The sequence below is a fragment of the Rattus rattus genome, chromosome 10 (genome assembly GCF_011064425.1).
Source record: "Rattus rattus isolate New Zealand chromosome 10, Rrattus_CSIRO_v1, whole genome shotgun sequence".
Taxonomy (NCBI): Eukaryota; Metazoa; Chordata; class Mammalia; order Rodentia; family Muridae; genus Rattus; species Rattus rattus.
The window spans coordinates 59,049,533-59,077,102 of record NC_046163.1 but is presented as its reverse complement, the minus strand read 5'-3'; the positions used below and the strand labels follow the sequence as shown (position 1 = coordinate 59,077,102).

General features: G+C 42.8%; 1 protein-coding gene across 1 annotated transcript; it reads right to left on the bottom strand.

The window, feature by feature from the left end:
- On the bottom strand, positions 1-27,570 carry Acbd3 (acyl-CoA binding domain containing 3). The gene is made up of 8 exons (XM_032914768.1): positions 27,219-27,570; positions 20,912-21,053; positions 19,924-20,064; positions 17,642-17,800; positions 15,693-15,867; positions 10,453-10,639; positions 8,613-8,900; positions 1-2,007 (listed from the first exon to the last, which is right to left on the bottom strand). Exons 1-8 carry the CDS (start codon positions 27,493-27,495, stop codon positions 1,796-1,798), a joined length of 1,581 nt encoding a protein of 526 aa, XP_032770659.1. The 5' UTR covers positions 27,496-27,570; the 3' UTR covers positions 1-1,795.

Genomic DNA, 27,570 nt, shown 5'->3' with positions numbered 1-27,570 from the left:
TGCAGACAAACATTTTAATTGATTAAATATATTACTTTCAAGATCTTTTTGAAATCGCACTTGTATGGTACTAATCGACAGCCAAAGGCAATAAAAAAGTCTAGAACCAAAATGTTCAGATATGAACATGTGACAGAAACTGCTATGTAAAGTGACATACACTGCTCCCAAGAACAAGATTTTTAGAAGATAATTTATCTTAACATGTGCAAGGACAAAATTGTAATCAAAGGCTGAAAGAAATATATATTAGTGCTTGCTTTTTAAAAGTTTATTTTACATTTTAAATACAGTATTTTTCTCATTAAAAAAAAAAATCCTAACTCTGTGGTTTCTATATATACAGAAGAGCTGTGGGGCCTAATGAATATTCTGGGTGTAACAGCATAGACATTTGACTACTTCCGAGTGAAAATTCAAAAACACAAATTAAGCATTGGTTAGAAGAAAATAATCCAGTTTCTTAACAAACAAAAGAGAACCTATAAACCAGGTATTATAAACAGAAGGAAAGGCAGCAAATGAAAACCTCACACAGCCTGATGTAGTGACCTGTGCACACTGCAGCTGGCCAGTGGGGCCCCTGGAAGGGACCCGTGATGTCAAAACTAAACCTTAGACTTCAGAGGCAATACAGCAGTGGGCGTACACTGTGTCGTTTTCTGTCTATACTACCCTCCCTTTACATACTTAACCTCTCACACAGATGGGAAGCAGTGAACGTGGACTTGTTTCCATGAGAAAACTGAAGATGTTCCTTTTTCCACCAGTAAGACATAAGACAGATTAAGCTGTAACATTTAAGCATGTGCGTTTCCAATTTTCTCTAGATTGCAGCTCCACCGGGACTGTGGGGTGGTTTGTGCCCTCATAAGGAACAGAAAGAAATTCGGACTGTCTCTGGCAGTGACTTCCTATTAGTGCAGCGGCACTCTTCAAATGCTGAATTACACTAAAGTGATTTTGCATATTTTAATTCAGTAGGTACCAGTTGAGTTTATAAAACTCCTGGCTATGTTATTTTTTACAGAAAATAGTTTCAATTTGAGATGTTCCACAAAACTCTATCAAAACAAAATCAATAGTTGTTTTGTTAGCAGTAGTGTGAATGGCAGATGGAAGAAAAGGCCTGAGAATCGGAGGATGGGTGGGAAGGGTGCTGAGGCCTTCTGTGAATCTCTACACATCAATCACCTACTGGGCTTGAATATTCTAAGCTGTAATTCTCTCAGAAAATAATTCTCTGTAACATGACTAACTAAACAGTTGTACCCAAAGCAAAAACAGCCGTGGACACTCAGGTGAGATCACGTTGAGGCCATTTCTTTTCTACTATAACCTGTCAAGTCTTGAGCTTTTAAGTCTCAAACTGTTGCACTCCAGTCAAGGCCAGCTGCACAGGAGGAGACTAGTGCAGAAGCGTTCCCAGTTACGGCTCTAACCGTGGCTCTGTACAACGCACGGAACAGACAGCAGTGCACCCACCAGCCAGGTCAGGGCAACGCCGGGATGTTTATTTTGGAGACTGAATATTAACATGTAGCTCTTGTAACTCCAATATCCACGAGCGGCTCTGCTGGTCAGCACCCAAGGGCTAGATGAGTCTTCAGAACTGCTTTTAACATCAGAGCATTAACGCTAACGAGTCTCAGGGAATCCTGGTTCTCAGTAAGAGTTCATAAACCATCAGAACACAATCGAGAAGGTAAACACTGACTCCTATGCGCCACAAAAGTCAAAGGAAATTAAATGTCATCTTCTGCTCAACCCCAGACTCCCGACTCTAACACCAGCTTTATCTAGTATAATAGACTCTGTAGTAGACTGACTTGGACCTCCACAGAGAGTAGGAGTTATCAAACTTGAGGAGATAGACTCCCCTCCCTGGGTACTGGTGGCTGCCTGCATACACTTCCTCATGACAGTCCCGCCGGTACACAGGTACAATCTCATCCAGCAGAGGCTTGTTGGCATTCTTTTTGGCTTTCTCTTCACAAGTGACATTTTCTGTGAGATAGTGAGAAAGAACAGAAGACACAAGTCAAGTGTTAGACCCAGGAATATCACCTCACTCATCAACAATGAAACTACATGCTTTGAGGTATTGTTTGTTAGAGATTCTCTTAAATCAGTCTCAACTGTGCCCGCATGTGTGGCATGTGCTGTCACTCACTCGAATTCCTGACTACCACTATGTGCAGCTGCCGGGCTCTGAAAGTGCAGCGACAGACAGACAGACAGACACAGGGTAGAGGTAGCCTCCTGTGTCCTTGCTGCTCACACTACTGGCCTTATTTTTCCCGTTCTCTATCTATCCAGGTCCTAACTCCTTCCTTATCTATAACAATCTCAGCCATGGAACACTGAAGAAAACTCTGCTGATTTCCTATAACGAGTCTGCCTTCATGTTAGGAATGGCAGAAGGTAGCTTAGGCAGACTATAGCTTCTATAGATCTTAAATATAAAAACCACAGTAGAGAGGTACACAGAGGCAGCCACAATCTCAGTCAGTGCCCCTAGTCCTGTTTAACAGGGATGAAATACATGGATAAAGAACGAGCTCTCATCAAGACTCTTGCTGTTAGTGGTTTCCTGGGCTAAAGCAATTATCAAGTTAGGAAAGAAACACTAATTGTCTGTAAGAATGAGATAATTATTCCAAACTGTCTCAGTCTATCATATTACATATAAACAACCTCAAGGAAAAAGGTGAACCCTGGCAACATCAATTAACTGTATTTTAATGCTCAGCCAGGAATTTTAAAAGTGTGAAAAGCTCTCAAGAGAAATTTAAGGAAATAAAACAAATTATATCATGTGACATCTTGGAGTTGATCTTGGAAAATTAGGTAAAAACTTCTGAAATATGAATAATTACAGACAAACTTACCATTACTGGCATCAATACTGGTACATTAAGATAAGCAAAATATACAATTTAAGAAGTTAAAAACTGGGTTGGGGATTTAGCTCAGCGGTAAAGCGCTTGCCTACCACGCGCAAGGCCCTGGGTTCGGTCCCCAGCTCCGAAAAAAAGAAAAAAAAAAAAAGAAGTTAAAAACTGGGCTGGAGAGATGGCTCAGCGGTTAAGAGCACCTGACTACTCTTCCAGAGGTCCTGAGTTCAATTCCCAGCAACCACATGGTGGCTCACAACCATCTGTAAAGAGATCCGATGCACTCTTCTGGTGTATCTGAAGACAGCTACAGTGTATTTATATATAATAAATGAATAAATCTTCAAAAAAAAAAAGTTAAAAACTGGGGAAACTAGCCAATAGTGGTGGTGCACACCTGCAATCCCAGTACTTGGGCGCAGAGGCAGGCAGAGCTCTATGAGTTCAAAGGCAGCCTGGTCTTTCCAGGACAGCCAAAGCTACACAGTGAAATCCTTGGGGGGTGGGAGGGTGGTAATTCTAAATGTTTGAAAGCTTAGAGAAGGGGGGTGGTAAGAGGAGACACTGACATGGTGGCTCACACCTATAATTCCAGCACAAGGGAAACTGAGGCAGGAGGACTATCATAAATTCAAGGCCAACTTAGACTACACAGTAAGTAAGAGAGCTACTTGGGCCAGGTGTGAAATCCCGAATCAAAAGAGAACCCCTCAAAACAGGTGTGGAGGTGCGACCTGTAATCCTAGAGGAAGGGACGCAGGGCATTCTGTGGATGCAAGGCCACTCTGCCTACACATCAGCCTCAGCAGTGATGAAACCCCATCTCATAAACCAAACAAAATCTCAGCACCCCAAGAGGCCCAAATAAAATTAGCTTCACTACAGTAATGCCTTCAACTAAATGTTTTTATGTGGGGCTAGAGTCAAGTTAAGCTCAATGGTCAAGAATACTTGCTACATTTCAGGGGACCTGTTTGGTTCCCAGCATCTAAATCACGTGGCTCACATACACCTCTAACTTAGCTTCAGCACTCTGACACCTTCTTCTGATCTCCAGACACATGCTTCCACAAATAAAAATCAATCTTTTAAAAAAAAGGATTTTACTTACAATTGAAGGTTAAAGGATCACTCAAAATATACTCTATGAAGATATCCAAGAAACAAACTAGTTCATTAACTCAATACCCAATTTTGTTACATCCACAGAACTAAAGACTACTGAGCTAGGTAAATAATGTATCTTTCAAAAATTAAAATAATTTAATTTGTGTGTGTGTGTGTATGTGCGTGTATGTGTGTGACATGTGTGTGTGTTTTGTGTGTGATGTGTTGTTTTGTGTGTGATATGTGTGTGTTGTTTTGTGTGTGATGTGCTGTGTTTTGTGTGATATGTGTGTTGTGTGTTTTGGGTGTGTGATATGTGTGTTGTTTTGTGTGTGATGTGTGTTTTGTGTGATATGTGTGTTGTGTGTTTTGTGTGTGATATGTGTGTTGTGTGTGATATGTGTGTGTTGTATGTTTTGTGTGATATGTGTGTGTTGTGTTTTGTGTGTATGTGTGTGTTGTGCGTTTTGTGTCTGTGTGTGATATGTGTGTGTTGTGTGTGTGTATGTGTGTGGATGTATGCCATGTGTGTACAGAACCAACAGGAGCAGTGGCGGGCGGCCCTTTATTAAGACAGGGCTATGCAATTCCTGGAGCTATAGTTATAGGAGCTATGAAATCCAGGATATGGGTGCTGGGAACTGAATGTGGGTTCTCTGGAAGAACTCTGACTGTTCTTAACCACTCAGCTCTCCAGCCTCATCTTTCATCAATTTAAGCAAACCACTGGGACATAAAAAAATCAATAAACTAGAGAACTGCAGCAGAGGGGTGATTGTCAGCCCTGTTTCTTTAGAGAAAACAAAACAAACTCTATCTTTCCAAATGTAAGGGAGAAAAACCAAACCACCACATAGACAAAAATCCGAATGTCAGCTGGGTGTGATGTGCACATTTTAAGTTCAGCAATTGGGGAGGCAGTGGAAGAAGAAATTGCTGAATGTTCAAAGGCCAGGCTGGTTTACAAAGTGAGTTCAAGACCAGCCAAGGCTGCATTACTTACTACTCTGGACTCTTCTTCCATGCACTACACAATGCACAGGTGGACACATCAATGGGGCACAAGTGAGCTAAGTCTCCACACAGGTTCATTCTTAGTGGAACAGTTCTTAGAATTAGTAAGATCTCACCATTCCTGCTCCAATGGAGATCTGAATGGATCAGTGTTTAGGAATGGTTAGAAACAGTGTATGAGTAGGCAACCCCACTTTCCCTTCAAGACACATACAGCAGAGCCAAGGTTAAAGAACCTCAGATGTTTTACCAGTTCTCTTTTCATAAAACCTTAAGATTGCCTTATATCTCATTTTTATTTATATATTTGTGCCTATCTATCAGTATGTGTACCTTATATAAGCAGGTGTGTGAGGAGACCAGAGGGAGGTGTCAGAACCCCTACCTGATGGTGCAGGCAGTTCTAAGCCTGCATCAGTGCTGGGAACTGAACCCGGATACCCTACAAGAATAGTAAGTGCCTGAGCCATCACTCCAGCTCCTTCTACCAGTTATTGCCCCAGTGTCAATAATTCCCAAACTTATCAGCTAGGGGTTCAGAACAGAAAGTAGGAAGTAATTTTCTTTTTAAAAGTCTTTAATGGGCAGGACAAGAGAACATCAACCAAACCTCAGAACAGAGCAATTTCTTTCCTTCCTTTTTAAAAGATGCATTTTATTTTATGTGATGGACTTTTGACCTGCATGTATGCATATATGTCTGTATAAAGAGTGTATGCCCGGTGCCTGCAGAGTTCTTCTGAACTACAGTTATGGGCAGTTATAAACAACTATGCGGGTACTGGGCATGAAGCCGGGGTCCTGTGAAGGAGGGAATGCTGTTGACTGCTGAGTCATCTCTCTAGCCCTTTGTCCTTAGTTTTTGAGACAGTCTGTCTTAGTAGCCCAGGTTGGCCTAAAACTCACTATGTATGATGCCCAAGCTGGTATCAAATAATGATCTTCCAGCATGAGCCTCCTCAGTGCCGAGCTGACAGGTGAGGATAATCACATCCAGCCAGAGCCAAGGACTAACTTTGTCCCCTCCTTCCTTGTTTTTGTGGTGTTCGGGATCTTGTGCATAGAAAGCACAGACCCACCACTGAAAACTCGCCTCACAGGAATCTTAAGCATTCACAGAAGCTCCTTCAGAGAAACACACACTTTCCTTTCTACACACCTGCAGCAGTCGTGTATTGTATGAGAAAGGCTGGCACATAGCACAGGCTTAGCTGCTGGCCCATGCTGCTGGGATGCAGGTAGTACACGCAGCTAAACTGTTCCGATTCTGCCTTTCCTTGCCCCCCTCCTCCACCTTTTGGTTTAGGTAAGCATTGTGGGAAATGTCTCACTTTGCTCCTAGAACTTAGGAATCAACATTGTTAAAAACAAAATGTCAGAGCCCTTGAATTGGCTCAGCCATTAAGATAACTTGTTCTTGGAGTGGACCAAAGGTCGGTTGGCAGCATCCACAGAGCAGCTCACGATTCTTTATGCTCCAGTTCCAGAAGGCCTGACCTCTGCAAGCATGTGGTACATGTGGTACAAAAACATACAGAAGGCAAGACGTTCCCTCAACTAAAATAAAAAGTCAATCTTTAAAAATCTTAAAAACAAGCCAGGCATGGTGGTGCACACAACAACATGCCAACCTAGTGGTGGTGCACACCTTTAATCCCAGCACCTGGGAGGCAGGCAAAGTGATTTGAGTTTGAGGGCAGCCTGGTCCACATAGTGAGTTTTAAGATAGCCAGGGCAACACAGTGACACACTGGTCATTTAAAAAAAAAAAGCCTCGAAAGACAAGGCGGGACATGTTTTGATATTTAATTAAGGACTTTAATCTTCTGATTACAGTCTGCAAGATGTACTTCGATGCCTGGGACACTTGGCAGTTCACATAAAAATGGTACATAACAACATCTGTCTTTGAAATTTCAACTTTAAACTACATGCTAAATGGATTTCAAGACCCACTTATGGTCTAACAGCTCGGTATGATTCCAAGTGAGCCCAGTGGTGTTAAAGTCAAATGGACTCATGTCCGTTCCAAGCACAGCTCTTAAACCTATCCCAACACCATCATCGTGAACTACTATAGTACCCTTAACAAGAACAAGGGCTTCTTATAAGCCACCCGACAGCTCGGTTAGCCCTCAAAAGTGGAAGCAGGGAGCTCAGCCGTTCTCATAGGCTGGCCCTGCAGACCTGTGTCAGCTTCAATTCGGCTAACTCAGCATGTAGAAATGTCCCAAGTTCTAGTTTTTTCAGCTAACAAAATTGAGGAGGGCGGCTTCTCAAAGATCGATACAGCCTTTAACTTATTTCTTAGACCAAGACAGTTTACTAAGGTCTTACAAACTCCCGATTGTTTACCGAGAGACTGAGAGGAATGAAGTCACACTCTCATAAAACAGTGATTTCCAATGAGCAGAGTGGCTGAAATCTGGTGAATTTTCTTTATTTACACACAACTTTTTGTTGTTATTGGGGTTTTTCCCCCCAAAATTTTTTTTAAAAGATTTATTCATTTTTATGTATGTAAGTACACTGTAGCTGCCTTCACACACACCAGAACAGGGCATCAGACCCTTTTTACTGATGGTTGTGAGCTACCGTGTGGTTGCTGGGAACTGATTAAACTGAGGACCTCTACAAGAGTAGTCAAGCGTTCTTAACCACTGAGCCATCTTTCCAGCCAGTTGTTTGGTTTTCTGAGACAGGGTTTTCCTGTATAGCAGCCCTGGATGTCCTGGACTTCACTATATAGATCAGATGGGCCCCCAAACTCACAGAGATGCACCTGCCTCTGCCTCCTGGGTGAAGGCCTGCCTGTGCCAATCTGACCCACTACAGACAATGTTTCACCTAGCATTTGGGAGGCAGAGGCAGGAAAACCAGGCCATCCATCACTATACAGTAAATTAAGGACAGCTCTGGCTCCATGGAGTCCTGTCTCACCCATGGTGGCTCCTCCTCACACCTATAATCTTAGCACTTGGGACTCAAACAGGAGGTTCCTGTCTTTGTATTTTTGTTTGTTTGCTTTGGTGTTTCGTTTGTTTGATTTTTTGAGACAAGGTTTCTCTGTGTAGCCCAGGCTGTCCTGGAGCTCTTTTTTTTTTTTTTGTAGACCAGGCTGTCCTCAAATTAACAGAGGGATCCTGTCTTTCAAACAAAAACGTTGTTATCAGAAATATAAATTCTTTTGTTGGCAAGAATTCTTACTTGCTCTTTCAAACCTTTACAAACTGGGGCATGGTGGCATACACCAGTAGTCCCAGCTACTAGGGAGAGTGAGGAAGAGGGCTGTTTTGAGTTCACCAGTTCAAGACCAGCCTGGACAAGAAAGTAAGGTCCTGTCTCAAAAACAAAATATACAAACAACTCCGCTCCTCTAAGGGTCTTCACATACTTAGCTTCCCAACACACTAGACTGAAGTAAAACAACACTCAGAACCAAACAGACTTTCTTGGCATTTTAGAGAAATTCATGTTTAGGGCCTTTGTGACAGGCAGGCCTTTCTCAGAGTCTTTTCACCCACTATCCCACCCCTGAACAGAGCACTTCCTGTCTATGAGTGTTAGCAGGACTGGATGTGAACCAAGGCCTACCTTCTTCCTCCTCCTCTTCGTCATCACTGGACTCACTGACATGCACACTGACAGCAGCGTTTGGAGAGTCTGTCCATTCAAAATAAACCCCAAACCCAATGTCATAACTGTCTGTGGCAAATTCCCAAAAGAGGTATGATCCTTCCTCATGAGTGGGGACTCGAACGGTGACTACTTCTCCTCGCCGGACTGTAATCACAGAATCTGCATCCTGCCGAATCTTCTCTTTAAAGTCTTTGATCTGTGGTCTTGTCCACATGGAAGGAGCTGCAATCACTGGAAGAGAGTCTAAAGGCAACAGGATTTACAAAAGCTGAGGCCAAAGGGTTCTTACCCTGCAGAGAACATCTGACTGCAAGGGCAATATGGTTGGTTAGCTTAGGCCAAGGATGGAAGGGAACAGAAAAGCTTCTTGGGTTATTATAATATCCAAGAAGGTCACAGGTACTCAGAGGTCATCAGACCCCCTCAATAAAACAGAATCCACAATCTTACAAGTGAGGTTTCCTAACAGTCTGCTTTCATTTAATTCTACCTGTGAAAATTCTTAACCTCTGGATATCTTAAAGTTCTAAGGCTTTTCTGAAAAGAGCTAAGAGAGACAGATAACCCTGGATAGCATTAGAACTACGGAGGAGCTCACAAGGAAAGGGCAAATATCTTGGTGCTGAGTACATTCATGTGCACTGCAGAACTCAGCAGGTTTTCCAGGTAGGACAATCAGATTCACTAACAAGATTTCCTCTCATTTGCAAACCCTTGGAGGGCTAGGGATGTAGCTCAGTTCAGAGAGCTTGCCTAGCACAGACACAGCCCTGGTTTCAGTCACTAGCACTACAGAAAGCAGGAACTAGTACTCAAAGTCACCTTCAGCTATATAGTGAGTTGAAGGCCATCCTGAGTTGCCACAAAACAAATCAACAGTTGTGGTGGTGAATGTGCCCCTTTAGCCCCAGCACTCACGTTGGTGGCAGACAGTGCTCTAAGTTAAAGGCCAGCCAGGGCTACACAGCAAGATCCTGTCTCCAAGAAAAAAGAGAGATGAGGAAGAGAAGAAAGGAGAAGGAGGAGGAGGAGAAGGAGAACCAAACACAAAGCCAATGAGATGCCTCAGCGGGTAAAGGCACTTGCCACCAAGCTTGATTACTTAAGGTTATTCAGAGTCCACACGGCAGAGAGAAGGAGAATCAAGCTTTCAAGGTGTCTTCTGACCCTCTGTGTGCACACGCACACTCACACAATAAATCAGGAACTGTGGAACAAATCTGGTGAAGACTCTGGTAAGACTACAGAAGTCTCCTCTGGAGCTGTTACTGTTCTGAAAAGTCAAGGTCAGTCAGGAGGAGTTTCAGAAATCCCCCTTACCTACACCCGCTTCAACCAGCAGAGCGCTCACAGGCTGAAGTGGGCTTACTTCTAACTTACTTCTAACTACTGAAAATTAAAATTAGGAAAACTACACTTCAAAGAAACCAACGGTCTCAGAAGATCACAAAAACAAAAGCTGCATGAAGCTGGTGAATTCGGCAGACGTCTAAACAGCAAATCTCTGCTGAGATAACAGACGTGTGGCACTCACCAGTTTCATGTGGCGCCTCAAACTGAACCCAGGGCTTTGTGAACACTAAGCACTGCCCTCTCTGACAGAGCTGGGTCCCTAGCCCTCATCTCCATGTCTGCGTCATCGAGAGCACGAGATGCAGATTCTAAGAGCAAAGGTGCTGGGCTCACACTCACTCACGTAAGTGTTCTCAAAGCTTTCAGCTTCTCTTCCTGACGCTCACTTTCACAGGGCCTAAGAGTGACATCTGGGTGGGTAAATACGTGGGCCAATCCATACCTTTGGGTCCATTTTCCAAGGCCTCTTCTGCAGCTTCTGGCTCCAGGACTTTCTCGGGATTCTCAGTGTGGGTCTTGGCCTGTCCGTTCACTGGCAGGGGATCACCTGCTCCAGCTGTGTTCACCTTTGCTGACGCAGGCAGTGAAGCCCCAGCCACCACTACTTCTTGCTGCTTCTGCAATGCTGCCTACGAATTGAGAAAAAGTTAGGATGCTCTTATCAGAAAGGCTAACATTTGCCTAGGAGTGAAGTCTGACACCATGCATTTGCTCTACACCAAAGCATTCTAAGAAATTACTTTTTCCAGTTTTACCATATCTATAACAAATATTAATACAACACCCACTGACAACTAAACATGATTAAACATTCAATCTCAGCTAAAACTACTAAGGGCAAAAATTAAGTACGGTAGTATGCCACTGGCCTCTTTGAGGGCTGAGATTAAGGGCATGTGCCATCATGCCCAGCAGTGACAGATATTCTTAAAACTAGATAGAAGAAAATTTGTTTTTAGTAAAATTCCAACTACAGGCAGGGATGATGATGTATGCCATTAATTTCACTACTCACGATTCAGTCAGGCAGACCTCTGAGTGCAAGGCTAGCCTGATTTATAGAGTGAGTGCCAGGCCAATCAGGGATACAGAGACACTCTGTCTTTCACACTACAAAACTGGATACACTAAATATGCCAGCACAGCACTTCAAGAGGCTGAAGTGGGGGTTAAAAACCAAGAATAACACTTGAACCTTCTCCTCATCCTCACCTTTAATTACAGAAATTAAAATTACAGAAATTGGGGTTGGGGATTTAGCTCAGTGGCAGAGGCCCTGGGTTCAGTCCCCAGCTCCGGGGGAAAAAAAAATACAGAAATTGAAAATTACACTTCAAAGAAACAAATGGCCACAGAAGAGTCACAAAAACAGAAGCTGTAATTGGTGAGTTTGATAGATTTATAAAGTAGCAAACAAAACCCTCATACATGGACAACTATTCTAATATGGACAGAAATAAATATTCATAGAAAGATTATAATCACAATATTTTGAGAAATTTAATTTGGGTTTTATGGAGCCTAATGTCAGTCTCAGCAGATGCTCATCACTGACTCACAGCCCTGGCTCCAACGAAAAATATTTTAATACAGTGTGAGTGTGTATCCATCCATCCATCATCCATCCATCCATCCATCTATCCACTGATTGATTGAGACAAGGTTTCAGTAGCCCAGGCTGGCCTTACACCTGTATCTGCCTCTCAAGTGCTGAGATTAAAGGCTTGTGCCACCACATTCAGCCTAAATTTTAATAAAACTATCAATCAAGTTGTAAAAAATATTGGTCTAGGTTGGGAATTTAGCTCAGTGGTAGAGCGCTTGCCCAGCAAGTGCAAGGCCCTGGGTTCGGTCCCCAGCTCCGAAAAAAAGAAAAAAAAAATATTGGTCTAACCAGATGGTGGTGGCGCATGCCTTTAGTTTAAGCACTTGGAGGCAGAGGCAGGAGGATCTCTATAAATTCTAGGCTAGCCTGGTCTAGATAGTTAGTTCTCCAACAGACAGGACCACACAAAGAAACCCTGTCTTGAAAAACCAAGAAACAAAACAAGCAAAGAACACTGATCTAAGAGTTAAGAGTTACAGGTTGGGGATTTAGCTCAGTGGTAGAGCGCTTGCCTAGCAAGCGCAAGGCCCTGGGTTGGGTCCCCAGCTCCAAAAAAAAAAAAAAAAAAAAAAAGAAAAAAAAAAAAAAAAAAAAAGTTACAATAATGAAGTTAAAGGTCAATGTATTTTCTCACTTAAAATTTTATAATGGTCAGGGTTCAGTGCTGCAATCTATAATCACAGCACTTAGGAGGCTGAGGCAGCAGGGTCTTGAACCTGAAGCAGGGAAAGAGAAAGTACAAAGAAAAGAAATTTGATACTCGGAAGATTAAGGTAGGAAGATTGCAAGTTCAAGAACAGGCTAAGATACAAAATGCCAGGCTGGGAATATAAAAAGAGGACTGGGAATATAGCCCTCAGTGGTAGAGAACTTGGCTAGCACTCAGGTTTTTAAACTGGGTTACAAATCCATACGGAGGCCACAGAACTGAATATGTATGTGTGGGGTGGGGTGGGGTGGGGGGAGTCGTCATGAAATCTGGCAACAGTACCGGGTTTCTGAGGACTACAAATCCATTCAAAATTAAAATATAATAAATCTGAGATAGAGCTGAGCTCTACTCGGCTGCACGAAGTCAACTTCCACACAGCCTTGGTTCTGAACACAGAACACATACACGCTGCCCATGACTGTCATGACATATATCTTAGCTGAAATTCAAGATTTTATGTTATGAACTGCAGTGTTTTTATTAAACATACAAAGTTTTCTGTACTTAAGAGAAATAAAACAACTTACTCATGGGAAACAAAGACATAATTCTTAACTAGTATGGACTTAGATTGTAGGAGCTGGAGAGAGAGTTCAATGGCTGACAGTACTGACTGCTCTTTTAGAAAACCCACATTCAGTTTCTAGCATCCAAACGGTGGTTCACAAGCATCTGCCACTCAAGTTCCGGGGTTCTGATGCCTTCTTCTGGTTTATGCGGTCATCAGGTATATACACACGCACAGACATACATTCAGGTAAAACACCCATATACATAAAATAAATAAACCTTCCCCTCAAAAAAAATTCCTGATGGCTGATAAGATGACTCACCATACAAGTTGGTTTAATTGTCAACTTGATATAATCTAGAATCTGCTAGGAAAAGTCTTGTGAAACATTGTTTATACTGGATTGGATTGGCCTGTGGAAATGTCTGTGAGCAACTGTCTTTATAACATCAATTGATGTGACCCAGTCCATGGTGGGCAGTACCACTCCCTAGGTAGGGGTCTTGAGCTGTGTGAGTAGGGAAACCCAGTTGAAAGCAGCATCTCTCTTTGCTCTTGACTGTGCAGGTGATGTGATGATCTACCTAAAGCTCCTGCCACTGTCACCCAAAGATAGGGTCTCACTATGCAACCTTGGCTGACCTTGAACTCTCCGTATAGACTGGCCTGAAACCATCTGTCTGATTCTCCAGGGCTAGGTTTAAACACCTCTCTATGCCACTACATAAAACACAAGACTTTAAAAAAAATCCTCCAAGAATTAGATTCTAAATCACTTCCAAGGAAAAACATCAGCTATTCAAAAAAAAAAAAAAATGCATGCAACCAAAACAAGTCAGTACATTCAAAACATTATATGATGGTGGAGGAAGAGAAAACATTCTTGGAGTTAAACTCACTCTCCAGTAAAATCAATAAACTCCCTTCTCTGGCTGTCACTGACCAGGACATTTATTCATTAGATACAGCAGGCTGAAATTATTTATACAACTTTTTTTTTAAAAAAACATACTTTGGGGGAAGTCTTAAAAGGCACAATGCGATCTGGTTATGTCAGTGCTTGCGTGTAATCCCAGTCCCCTAGAGGCAGGGTTTAGAGTCTCCGCCTGGGCTACAGAAGCAGCTTAAGGCTACTGGTAGTAGTGGTGATGCCTTAAAAATCCCAGCAATGAGAGGCAGAGGCAGAGGCAGGCGGGTCTCTGTGAGTTTGAGGCCAGCCTGATCTACAGGATGAGTTCCAGCACAGCCAGGGTTGTCATACAGAGAAACCTTGTCTTGAAAAAAACAAAACAAAAAAACCCAACCAAATTAAAACAAACAAAAAACAAACAACCCCTGCCCACCTCCCCCCACCCCCAAAGAGACAGGGTACAGAACAATACAATAGACACGCTAGGCACCTATAACACTAAAAGGACAGGCACAGCAGTTCTGTTCAGTATTTACACAAAAGTTAATACTTCAGAGTAGTAAATTCTATTTCTTCCTTCTCCTTATGTAAAATTCATCAGTAACTCTAAAAAAAGAACCCGAGTGCTAGTGAACTGTGAGGCTCAATTCTCAGGTAGCCTACTGGATCTATCTAGTCCCAGAAACAACCAATCAGAATTTGATCAGACTAATTTCAATTGTGGCTTTGTCCCATTTTTGAATTTATCCTACCAGAACGACTTTCTCCTCATAAAGTGACAGCAGCCTGTGAACAGGACAATATTTAACAGCAATCCTATTACCTCAATGCCTATCAACTAAGCAGAAAAAGGTGAAGGAGGTGATAAAGTAGGAAAAGGCTATGCAAGAGGGATGCTTATTAAACTGGTTCAACACCTTCTGGTCCTCCCGTGGATTACACAAAACCTATGGAGCCTTTTAACATCTCACTGATTTCTAAGACCAGGAAGAGAGGTCATTTTATTTTAAAAATGTCTACTTTTATAATTTTAAAAATTATTACTATATAATGTGTGTATGTTGACTTTTTCAAAAAGTGTCACAACCCAATATAGTGAGCATTTATAAATTAATTAATTTACCTTTTTCCATCCATCCCATTCCTCCCCTTTTTAACTTGGAAATGGGGTCCTTCTAAGCTGCCCAGACTAGCCTGAGCTCTCAGCCACCTGGGTAGCTGGTATTACAGGTTACACACAACACCTAGCTACTATCCTTCTCTTCCTTTTATCATCCTGTGAGGTTAAACCTTGACCGTGTGTCTTATTCTCACAGAGCAGAGAGAAAGCAGGACATCGGAGCAGCAGTGACACGTCAGAAAAGTCGAATGATAATGGCAGAGCCAGGACAGAAGCCAAGCACCAGACTCCTCCCGTGTCTTTCACTTAAACCACTTTCTCCTGAAACTTTAGTTGAGACTACCACAATCACCTGAGCCATCTCTCCAGCTCAAACTACCTAAACGTTGAAGCAAATATTTAGGAACAGGATGCTGGAGAAGGAGTACGAGCTGTCATGAAGTACAATGGATCTGGATCTGCCCCAGCTTTGGGGAACCAGCCTCTGGCCTTATTGACGTTTTGTCTGAAAAATGCTTGCACTATGGCTAGTTACCCAGGTCCCCATGGTTCCAGGGGCACTGTTAACAGTCCACACCAGACTCACGGTCATGACACCTATACAACCCCCACATGCCCTGTGACAGTGTAAAGTACATCTTCTGAGGTCAAGATCCTGCGTTTTCTGTTGTAACTGCCAACACAACGTCAAACAGACTGCCTGAAGGATCAACCGAAGAGCTCCTTCATACCTCGGCTAATGCACAATTCATTCCTGACTGGTAGGAAGGAGCCTGTGCTCCTTGGAAACGCAACGCTTCTTTCTCTCAAGCTGCCGCCATACCTGTTGCTGTGCAAGCTGGACTTGGTATAACTGTTGCATGTACTGCTGATAGTGCTGCTCCTGCAGCTGGCGGATGAGAATCTGCTGCTGCTCGTAGTTCCCTGGATACTGCTGGGCCGCATACTGCTGGAATTGCACGGCAGTCTGCGAGTTTAAAGCTGCCATTATCTGCTGCCTAAAAACATTAATAAATACAAGCCAGTCTGACAACAGGAGACTGTTCATACAAAATAAAATGTCCTTGTTTATTTTATAGCTCATAACTTAAAAATGACCAGGCCAATAATGTATACCAAAAAGCATGTATTCTAGGCCCAGAATACGTAATGAAAAAAAATGACCTCTAATGTACCAATACATTTAGCTTTCGACGACTCTATAAGGTTGATCAGTAACTGCCCAGACTTCTATTGCAGCTAGAGTCAGGAGCCAGAGCTCAAGCACACATAGTCCGGCGGCAGCAACACTAACCACGACGCTGTGAGACACAGACTGCTCTGGGCATGGATGACGTTTGACTTTGACTACGGTTTCTCTTCCTAAACACCCCAGGACAGTGACTTTGGCTATGGTTTCCCTACCTAACCCCTCCTCCCCCACCCAGAACAGTACAAGGCAGAAGAGCTAACTGGTGCTACAGGCTCTGTTTAGGATGAATAAAACCAGTGAAAACCTGACCAACTGTAGCAGTTCATTTAAAGATGCCTTTATTAAGAATCACTGAAGGTAAGTAAAGTGGGGCTTGCTGCTTGTTTACTGATCTCTCTCCCTCCCTCTCTCCCTCCTTCACTGCACAAGGTCGTATTACACCATGTTAGACAGAGTCAGGCTAGCCCTGACTCGGCCTCTGAGTGCTGCGATCACAGCTGTACCAGCACTGTGCCTTGTTTGGAGACACCAATTTCTATTGAATTAGTTCAATTATTTTTATTTCTTTTTTTTTTTTTTTTGGTTTTTTTTTTCGGAGCTGGGGACCGAACCCAGGGCCTTGCGCTTCCTAGGCAAGCGCTCTACCACTGAGCTAAATCCCCAACCCCTATTTTTATTTCTTTTTCAGAGAAAATTACATGTTTCAAAACTATGTGACTACTTACCAAAGACTTCAAATCTACTTATTAAATAATAAACAGATAAATTAAGTAAAAACAGACTCCTGACTAAAGTATGACACTGGGCCCAGGTAAGGTATTCAACTCCAAATTCAAAAGAGAATGGCATTTAAAACCTCCCTTCACAGTAGAGTGAGTCCATGGCTGACTTTGAGGCTAGCTCCCACTGAAGGTTTCTCTGAGAGACAGGCTGTAAGCAAAGAGGAGAACTCAGCATACCTTCAGTTCTCCGGCTTAACTTTTCTGCCATGCCATCCCTGGACCCCAAGGCCTTCTTTTCTCCTGGTCTCTCCAGCTGCTCTTTGAAAGGCCAGGCCTTCTGAGAAAGTGGCTTTCAGTCTTTTCTGAAGAAGGAAGTTTCAGCTCCCATGTCCTGCACTAGGTCTGGGAGTGGCTATCTGATATACAGTGGGTTAGCTAGGCCCTAGGTCCTCAGAATTTTTATCCGGGTCTCAGACTCTAGCTGGTCTCTCAGATACACGGAAAATGGATCACAAAATTCCCAAGTGAGACAGCCTTGTGTAAGACAAAGCAGACAGAAACTGCAGATAGCAGTAAGAGAGAAGAGAAGACTAAGATGGTAAGAGATTGTGAGAACTCAGACACTGGACTCAAGACAGAACCACTGAACGACCCCAACTGCTGCTTCTAGTCTCGAGGTTTCACACGCTAACTCCAAATTTCAAAACACTATCCTCTGAGAGCAAACAAAGTCCCTGTAAACACGAAAGGAGCCAACACCTCTTCTTCCCAGGCACAGTCACAGGCGTCTAAGACACACAGGTAAGATCCCAGGAAGCAGGGCGGCGGTTTTAAATAAAATCTAAGCAGCAAACTCACTTTTGCTGTTCCAGCCGAAGCCTCTCTTCTTCTATCCGCCGCCTCTCTTCTTCCTCCCGTCTGAGTCGATCCTCCTCCTCTCGCTTCCGTTTCTCTTCTTCCTTTTGCAGCCGCTCTCGTTCTTCCTCTTCACGCTGCCTTCGCTCCTCCTCCGCCTTTCTACATGGTAGAGAGCGAGGAGAATGAACTCTGCACAAACTATTTTTAAATCATTTATATTTCACTTTCCAGTGAAAATAAGACAAAAATCTTTGCAGAAAATAGCAATCTCTCAAAATATGAAACAAACTTTTATATGGTAAAAACAAAACACGGAGTCAATCTTACAACATGCATGACTACATCAAGAATGAATGGGTGTGGGGTTGGGGATTTGGGTCAGTGGTAGAGCGCTTGCCTAGCAAGCACAAGGCCCTGGGTTCGGTCCCCAGCTCCAAAAAAAAAAAAAAAAAAAAAAAAGAATGAGTGGGTGCTTTCACAGTCTTTAATGACGAAACAAAAGTAAGCAAGAATCAAAAAAGGGCAACTTTGAAAGACATTATATCTGATTCAGTACTGCACTACAGTACATAAATCAACTTTCTACATTACTCCATTGTCAGTAAGTACCAAGTCTTAGCCTGGCATGGTGGTTTTCAGAACTAGGAAGGCAGAGGAAGGTTGATATACAGCGAGACCTTGTCATTAAAAGGGGGGCAATACACCTTTAATCCCAGCACCAGGGGGGTGGGGAGGGGGAGAGGCAGACAGATCTCTGAGTTCGAGATCACTTTGGTCTAAATAGCAAGTTCCAGGACAGCCAGGGCTACACAGAGAAACTCCTGCCTTGAACAAACAAAACAAAAACACTGTGTGAAGGAGGGAGGGACTGCGTGTGTGTGGGCAATCAGGAAAGAAAGTGAATAATTTAATGGGGAAAAAAAACAAAACAAACAAACAAAAATAGTAAGAAAAAAGGGTAGAGCAGGAGGACTGGAAAGAGAGCTTTGCAGTTAAGAGCTCGTACTGACCTTCTGAGAGACCACAATCCAGTCTCCAGAGCCCTCACCTTCAGCTCCAGAGGATCTGATGCCCTTTTCTGCCTTCTGAGGACACCTGTACTCATGTGTGCACACCCCCACACAGATACTCAGACATACGTATAATGAAATCTAAGAATACATCTTAGAAAAGACTCAAATTGGGGGCTAGAGAGATGGCTCGTGGTTAAGAGCACAGGCTGCTCTCCCAGAACCCAGGTTTGATTCCCAGCACTCATGGTGGCTCACAACCATCTAGAACTCCAGTGCCGGGTGAACCAACCCTGTTTGGCTTCTGAGGACAATGTACACCCATAATACAAAGACATACATGCAGACAAAACACCCATATACAGAAAATAAATACAATTAAAACTAATTTCATTGGCATACAAAACATATTACTTTGGTTACTTATCAATGAAATGTTATTGATATCACTGGGTGTTTGTTTTAGACAGTGCTGCTCTGGCTAGCCTGGAACTTGCTATGAAGAACAGGCTGGTCTTGAATTTTAAGCAATCTTCTGGCTCCGCCTCCAAGTACCAGGATTATAGGGCATGCATCATCCAGTGAAGCCCTTCTACAGCTCCCTCACGCTTAGGCTATTCTGCCTAATTTTTAATTTAGTTTTTATTTTATGTAGATGGGTGTTTTGCCTATGCATATGTCTGAGCCATTTGCACCCCTGGCATTCCTGGAAGCTACCAGAGTGTGTTAGATCCTCCAGAACTGGAGTTATAGATGCCTGTAAGCCTCCACATGGGTGCTGGGAGAATCTCTGAAACACAGTGAGCTCAGTAGTATCTACTCCAAATTCTAGAAGAGATAACTAATTAATAAGCCACCTAGGATCCAAAGCCAACACCAGAGAATAGGAGGGAAGGAGTGGATGAATTCATAGTTGAGTCTGTTAAAGGCTTATCGTAGTAGGACAAAAGTAGCCAGGTGTTGTACTGCACATGTATAATCCCAGCATTCATTTAGGAGGCCAACCTGGGCTACGGCAGCAAGACTGTCTTCTCAGGGGTGGGGGTAGGGTGAGGAATACTGTAGATGGGTTGTAGGTTCACTATGGTTGTAACAAGGAAGCGGCCACTCCTCCCTCCACCCACTCACATGAAGAGTTCTGAAACACTGCAGTAAGAAGTAGAAGTGAAGGACAGTAGGAAGGAAGATCTCTGACCCAGAACACATACTCCAGAAAGCAGAGCATCAGTGCACAGTGCCCCCACTGTGTGCCACCACGCCCTGTGACATCACCTTCTTTTTTCTTCTTCTTCCTTCTCTATTCTGTGGGATGCAACATATGCTGAGAGGAGAGGACAGCACTTATTCAGAAGCTTCACAAACTCTACCATGGCGTCCTCTTTGGACATGTTTCCCAGAGCTGCCCATTCTCTCCTGCAAAGAATAAAAAGAACAGTTACCTTCTTCCCGTAGCAGAATGAGAATCATATTTTATTAAATCTACATATGAAAAGCTCAATTACAATTAAAATAAACTAGGTTTTTACTAGAATCGAAAGTTCAAAACTTCAAGTTTCAACAAATCTACGTTGATATATTAAATACCGTCAACAATCCAAAGCATAAGTGCATTTTGTTTTTCACATTTGTCAAAAAGCAATCTATAGTTTATTTTTTGTACATTTTTTTTTCTTTTTTTCGGAGCTGGGGACCGAACCCAGGGCCTTGTGCTTGCTGGGCAAGCGCTCTACCACCGAGCTAAATCCCCAACCCTTTCTTTACATTTTTAACCTGAACTGAACAAAAGTATTCCATTTTCTGGCAAAATTCTGTGTCTCAATAAGGAAATCACTAGTATGCATTTTTTATGTTTAGTTTTATGTCTATGAGTGTTTTGCCCTCATGTTTATCTGTGCACTTGGAAGACAGAAGACATCAGTTATTCTGAGACCGGAATTACAGATGGTTGGGGCTGTTGAGAATCAAACCCAGGTCCCCTGGAAGAGTAGCTGGTGCTCTTAGCAGCTGAGCCATCTCTCCAGGCCCAGGCGTACATGTTTTAAATGGCTGGCTTTTATTATTATTTAGAAAGAGTCAGATAAAATTGCACTTGTCTTATGCTCAGATAAATAAACTTCTTCCACAATAGGATCTAGAATCTATGAGCAAAATCAGTGTTTCAGTTGTTATGTGAAGCTAAGTTCACTACTTACACCTTAAGCAATATACATTATACTTCTTTCTAACATCATAAAATTAATAAATAAGAAAACACTGTTACCTCCTATCATTCCCCAACACATCAAAGAATCCAACCTCAGGGGAAGTGTCTGGGTTATATGGGCCCAAAAGAACTTGCTTATGCAGTGCCACAAACTTCAGTTTTTCTTCGTAAGTTGGATGGAAGGCTTTGCCATCTTTTACTAAAAGAAATGAAATTTAAAGAAAACAATTGGTGTTGGCAGAATGCAGTTTCCAGCACTAGAAATGCATTGAAGCTTTGCTACAGAGTACGTCGATAACATAAAAACTATAGGTTAAGATTGTCATTTTACTAAATTTCAATGGGGCTTAAAGTACAAATCCTTTAGAGAAGATTTTCTCTTCTTCCTCTACTCTTTACTGGTTCTCTTTAAGTCAGTGTTCTACTATAGCCCAGGGTGGGTTCTAGCTTGTTATGTAGCCCAGTTCTCCAGATTCAGTCCCTAAATCCTAGGATTGCAGGCATCTATCACCACACCCAGCCTGATTATGTTTTTGTTGAACAACTATCTTTATTTTTATTGTTGTTTCTTTGTTTATAAGACAAGATCTCACCATGTTGTACTCACTGGCATGAAACTCATTATGCAGAGCCAAGCTAGATAGAAGCTCAGGAGATCTGCCTGCCTCTGCCACCATATACAGCCAAAAATGATCCTTAAAAAACAATTTTAATCACTTTGAACAGGACCATGCATTAATTACACACATACACTTTGAAAGGCTGTATTTAAAGTACACCTGCTCTACTGAGGCTGTCATGTTTCGGCATGGGCTTTGGAATCACCAGGATAGTGTTTAAATTTCATCTCAGACATTTGTGAGTCATAGTGGGATTAGTTACTTTCTTAGTGTAGTCATCAGTAAAAGGAAGGTTATATCACTACATCAGAGGTTAACAGTATATTATTATTATTATTATTATTATTATTATTATTATTATTAGATTCTTTGTTCTCCTTATCGTTGACTCTGACAGGCTTCCACTACATCTAGAATCCCAGTTGTGGCAGGAGGATCACCATGAGTTTGAGAACGTGTTAGCTACACAGTGAGTTCAAGGTCAGCCTAGACTACAGAGTGAGACTGTCTCTGAAAGATAAATAAAAGAAAAAGAAAGGCAGAATTAAGCTAGTCTGGCAAAAAACAAAACAAAACAAAACAAAAAACTATTACCTATATTCAAAAACAGTATAAATGATCTGGTAAAATGATAATCTTTAAATAATCCCCATTAAAATAGTCATAATAGTTTTTAATTGATTCTAGTAAAAATGGACTACCAAAATTTAAAAAAAACTCAGCTGGTAAGATGGCTTAGCAGGGGCTGGAGAGATGGCTCAGCGGTTAAGAGCACTGACTACTCTTCCAGAGGTCCTGAGTTCAATTCCCAGCAACCACTTGGTGGCTCACAACCATCTGTAAAGAGATCCGATGCCTTCTTCTGGTGTCTGAAGACAGCTACAGCGTACTTATATATAATAAATGAAAAAAAAAAAAAAAAAAAGATGGCTTAGCAGCTAATCCGCCAGCCTGAGGAGGCTGATCCCTAACCCACGCAGTGGAAGGAAAGGAGCGACTCAGGCTGTCCTCTGATCACGCACCATGACATTGCCCCCACCAACAAATACAAAATATAAAAAAATAAGTATAAACCATGTACAAGTTTCATCCATACACATGATGAAATAAAATTAAGAAACAAACAAACAAAAAGCCGGGCAGTGTTGGCACACGCCTTTAGTCCCAGCACTCAGGAGGCAGAGGCAAGCAGATCACTATGAGTTTTGAGTTTGAGGACTGACAAGGCTACATAGATAAACTGTCTCAAAGAAAAAGAAAAAGAAAAGAACATGAATTGAACTATATGAATGGGAGAAAAGGCCAACCTGAACAGGTATTCAACTCCACTAATCAAAACCACTGCAGTTAAACCACCCACACCATCAGATTTTAGAAAGCTAAAGAACACAGCTTGGTAAGAAAGGCTGGAGAATTGGCTCAGCCGTTAGGAACATTGGTTGTTTTTCTGAGGACCTGGGTTTGGCTCCCAGCACCCACATGGTGGCTCACAGCCAAGTGGAGGAACCCAATGGCTTCTTCTGACCTCTGCAGGCAGCAGGCAACAAGTGGTACACATACATTCATGCAGTCATGCAAGTAAAGTAACCGAAGTCAAACAAAGCCAACGCGGACCATCCCACTAGTTCTTAATCTTTTCATGCCAAAAACATTCAAGTAATAAAGTAACTAGATAGTGCTTTTGAGTCCTTCCCTCAGTGTTTTACCAGAAAGTCGGGTCCTATCTACTTTCACCTTTTGCAGTGGAAGAACTGTCTGAAACCACAGAGAGATCAGTCTTGCCTTTTACAAGGAGTAACTGAATGGCCTGGGCCAGGTCCCTCAACTAAGAGATAACATAGAACTGTCATGGGAGGATGAAGTAAAATAGTATGTTCCCAGCTTTCACCTGACATCTAATAACCATGTGGTTACATCTATGCAACCATGGACAGCCATTAGTTAAACCAGTTAACTCCAACTCAGAAGTGTAAAGCTCTGGAATTCTTTAGGACCTTAACATTAAAGGCTAAGAAAGCCTAGCTTAATCTTGCTAAAATAGAATTAAGAACAATTTTTTTCCTCCTTGGAAAAACCTTTACTGGTTCTTCCTCTAACAAAAAGGCTAAGGGGTTGGGGATTTAGCTCAGTGGTAGAGTGCTTGCCTAGGAAGCGCAAGGCCGGTTCAGTCCCCAGCTCCGGGGGGGAAAAAAAAAGGCTAAACTATATACAACTTCATCAAGTTCATCCAGGATCTGTGTTCAACTTTCTCCTGTTTGCCATTTCCCAAACACACATGCCCGGTCCCATCCACTCTCTACTGTCCTTTCTGGAGTGGCACTATTTCCTCAACCCACCCCTGCTCTGCAGGTGTTGGCTGGCCCTTTAGGTGTTTTGCCTCCATGCTTCTTCAGAGCGAAGAGGACTTAACCATTTAGCAGTATCCTGATGTCAAGCCTTATCCACAACAAGCGTATAAAAACCCTTGACACTAATAGTGAAGCACTAACGGTTTCATCATAAGGGACCTCATCTGTTATTTTACAGGTCCCATTCCCTGGGGTAGAACTCGGGGCCTAGTTATGTATGCTATGCTATGCACGCTGGGCAAGCATTTCACTTTCAGAGTTGTTGGTTTATGATCATCACTATTACAAGTATGTAACACAGAACACTTCTTGGCAGTGGGTGGGCTGGTATTTTATGTATCTATTCCAGAGTGGTCTTGCACTCACTCTGTAGCTGAGCATACACTTAAACTTCAGATTTGTTGCAATTTCAGGCCTGTGACACCATGGCTTGCTTATATGGTGGTGTTGATAGAACCCAGGTCCTAAAGCCAGATAGGCAAGCACCCTATCAACTGAGCTACATCCTAGGCTTCTCCGGCTATTTTCAATAGAATATAGTCTTGCTTTCAAGATCCAAATTTAGTCCACAGAAGGTAAGATGCAATTTAGAATGAAGGGCGGAGCTGGGGAGGATGGTTCAGCAGTAATTTGCTGTACAAGCGTGAGGCCCTAAGTTCAGACCTCTTAAAAACATGAAGAAACACAAAATAGTGGACCTTGGTAAACACAGCTTTCTTATGGAGAGAAGCTAGGACAAGAAAATCTGCAGAAGCTCATGGCACATGGCTTGACTGGTGTACAAAGCAGCAAAGGAGATCCTGTTTCAAGGAGAACCAACACCCAAGGTTGTCCTGTGACTTCCACACAGAAAATGCACACAGACACACTCAGAAAAAAGGCAACCTTACAGTTTCTGTTAATTCTGCTTGTCTATCCTCTTTCCTCTTAGAGTTAGTGCCTGATATACCACCAATGCTTCACTGCTATCACAAGTAATAGTTCACACAGAAGGGTGGCTCTGAATTGCTATTCAGCTGTTTTAAGTGCCTGGTTATAGTTTTGAGCACTTAATTTAGGAATTGAGCAAATTATCCCCATGGATGCACTTCCTTCTGTAAGGTGACTAGTAACTTAGCCCTCTTGATATGGGTTCTCCAAAGACTCTTGCCACTCAAAAGGCAATTTAAAATAATCTGTTTAGACAACTAAATCTTAAATGTGAGTCCAGTGTTACCTAATCCAGCTTCTTTATGTAGAACTTGATTCTAGCAGTCAAGTCTCTAGGAATTTATTTAGCAACAATTTAGAATGAGGCTCCTGATCCAAAATAATGCTAAATTTGCTGCCCATTATACAACTTAAGTTAATTAATGTGTTTGTTTAGGTTTTGTTATTGTTTTTAAACAGGCTCTCACTATGTAGCTTTGGCTGTCCCTTCATTGTGCTGGCCTGGCTGGCCTCAAATTCGCAGAGATCCTCCTGCCTCTGCCTCCCTAGTTCTGGGATTAAGTGTGTGACACCATGCTTAGTGCTTTATTCTCTTAAAGCAGATCTTGCTACTTTCATAAGATCGGCTCAGATGAAATAGCCCTCCCTTTGTTACCCATGCAGCAAAATCAAAGATTAGAAGTAGGTTCTTTCTGGTTTTGGAGTCTGGGCCGATATTTAAACAACAATAATATCTCATTGGTAAAGAATGAACAACGCTCTTCCCAAGGACCACAGTTCAATTCCCAACACCCAAGTGAGGCAGTTCAGAACTTCTTATGACTCCAGCTCTGGGAGGTCCAACACTTCCTGGGGCATCCGGCATCCACATTGGCAATGCCATAGACACAGACACAGACACACACACAGACACAGACACAGACACAGACACAGACACACACAGACAGACACACACACACACACACACACAAAATTAAAAATTCTTTTATTTTTTAAAATTTATTTATTTATTATATATATGTACACTGTAGCTGTCTTCAGACACACCAGAAGAGGGCATCAGACTTCATTACAGATGGTTGTGAGCCACCATGTGGTTGGTAGGATTTGAACTCAGAACCTCTGGAAGAACAGTCAGTGCTCTTAACCGCTGAGCCATCTCTCCAGCCCAAAACTAGATATTCTTAAAAAAAGAGTTAAAGTTGGTTCTTCCCTGTTTCTTGCAGTTTATGTTATTGAAAAGCAAGTCCCAAAAATTAACTTTTAAGGGCAAGCACTGCTATATACAGACACCATTTATTTATAACAAACTCTAAAGTCAATCCGGTGACTGAAGAGATGAAGTGATGAGTGTAAACACATTACCAACTCCCGGAGAGAGCTACCACACAGTAAAGGCTGAACTCCTCGGGCTGTGGCAATGAACAGTTCAAGGGTAAACTTTAAAATACTATGAATGCAGAGGAACCATTTATTGTTCTGGAAAATTTCATAAAATTTCACTAGTTTGCACATTAAAGTTAATTTAAAAATAAAACTACCTTAATATGGGTCATGATAGTGAACTCAACTTTAGCTGGTAAACTATGTAATCCGAAAGCACTATCTTTGGGAAACTTGTCATAAATATGCTGTTCTGGAATGCATGTGGAGCCTAGCAACCACTTTTAAAAAGTTTCATTTGCCCTTATCTCTCTTTGCTTTCCCACTCAAGAACTTAAATATCTTAAAAAAAAAAAATCAGACTATTAGTCAAGATCTATTCCACTGACCAAATACTGTGACTGTCATCTCTATTAACTAGAGAAGAAAACAATTTTGTTTTGAAGAGAGAGAGAGAGAGAGAGAGAGAGAGAAAACACGAGACCTTCTTGCCTTAGTCTTCAATATTCACTTACAAGGTAGAATTTCCTAGCCACTTAGAAGTTACTAGAACACAGTGGCCATTATTTACTTAAGCAAAAGGGAATAAATGAACTTAGTATTTTATTTTATCCTTCGCCACATCCCTACCGCTGAATGATCACATCCTATACACGGTTTCTGAGGCTAGAAAAAGTAAGCGTGGAACCCAATACATTTTCTTCCACTAAGATAGTTTTTTAAAATCGCTTTAATGTTGTTGTGAGCCGTGGAAAACTGGGAGAAAAACCGATAAATAACAACAAAAAGGAAAAAAATCCATCCCAGAATAGGAGCCCCGGGAAGCGCGCGCTCTTGTCCCACTCTAGCCCATGGAAACCAGAAAACTTAAACCAGGTGTAACGCCCCAGCAATATCAGGCGACACGGGCTGCTAAACCAGGGTTCTAGGTCTCTTAGGGGTGTGACCAGGGGCCAGACCGGTAGTGACAAACTCCGGGTGCCACCAAGGACGGAACGGCGTTCCGGTCACCCCGGCCTAGCACGGGTGGGTGGGGCAGGCATGGCCGGCCCGCAGCCCCGCAGAGGCGAGTGACCTGCTTACTTTTGTAGAAGCGCAGCGCCAGCCCGTATAGCTCTTCCAGGCCAAAGCCCCAGTGCTGCTCCATCCGCCGCGCCTCCTCGGCCGCGCCCTCAGCCGCCGCCTCCCCGGGCTCCCGCTGCTGTCCCGCTGTGCCGGAGCCCAGTCCATCCCCGGGGGGCGAGGACGGCGGCGTCTGCAGCGGGGCACCCTCCGCGCCGGGCCGCTCCTCTGAATCCGGGCTCAGCGTGAGGCCGTCGAGCGACACCTCAAGTTGCTCTACGTTCAGCTGCGCCGCCATCTCCGCTCGCAGCGCCTCCTCGGCGGGGACAGGCGGCGGCCACGTATCGACTTCCTGCTGACCTCTCACCCGCGC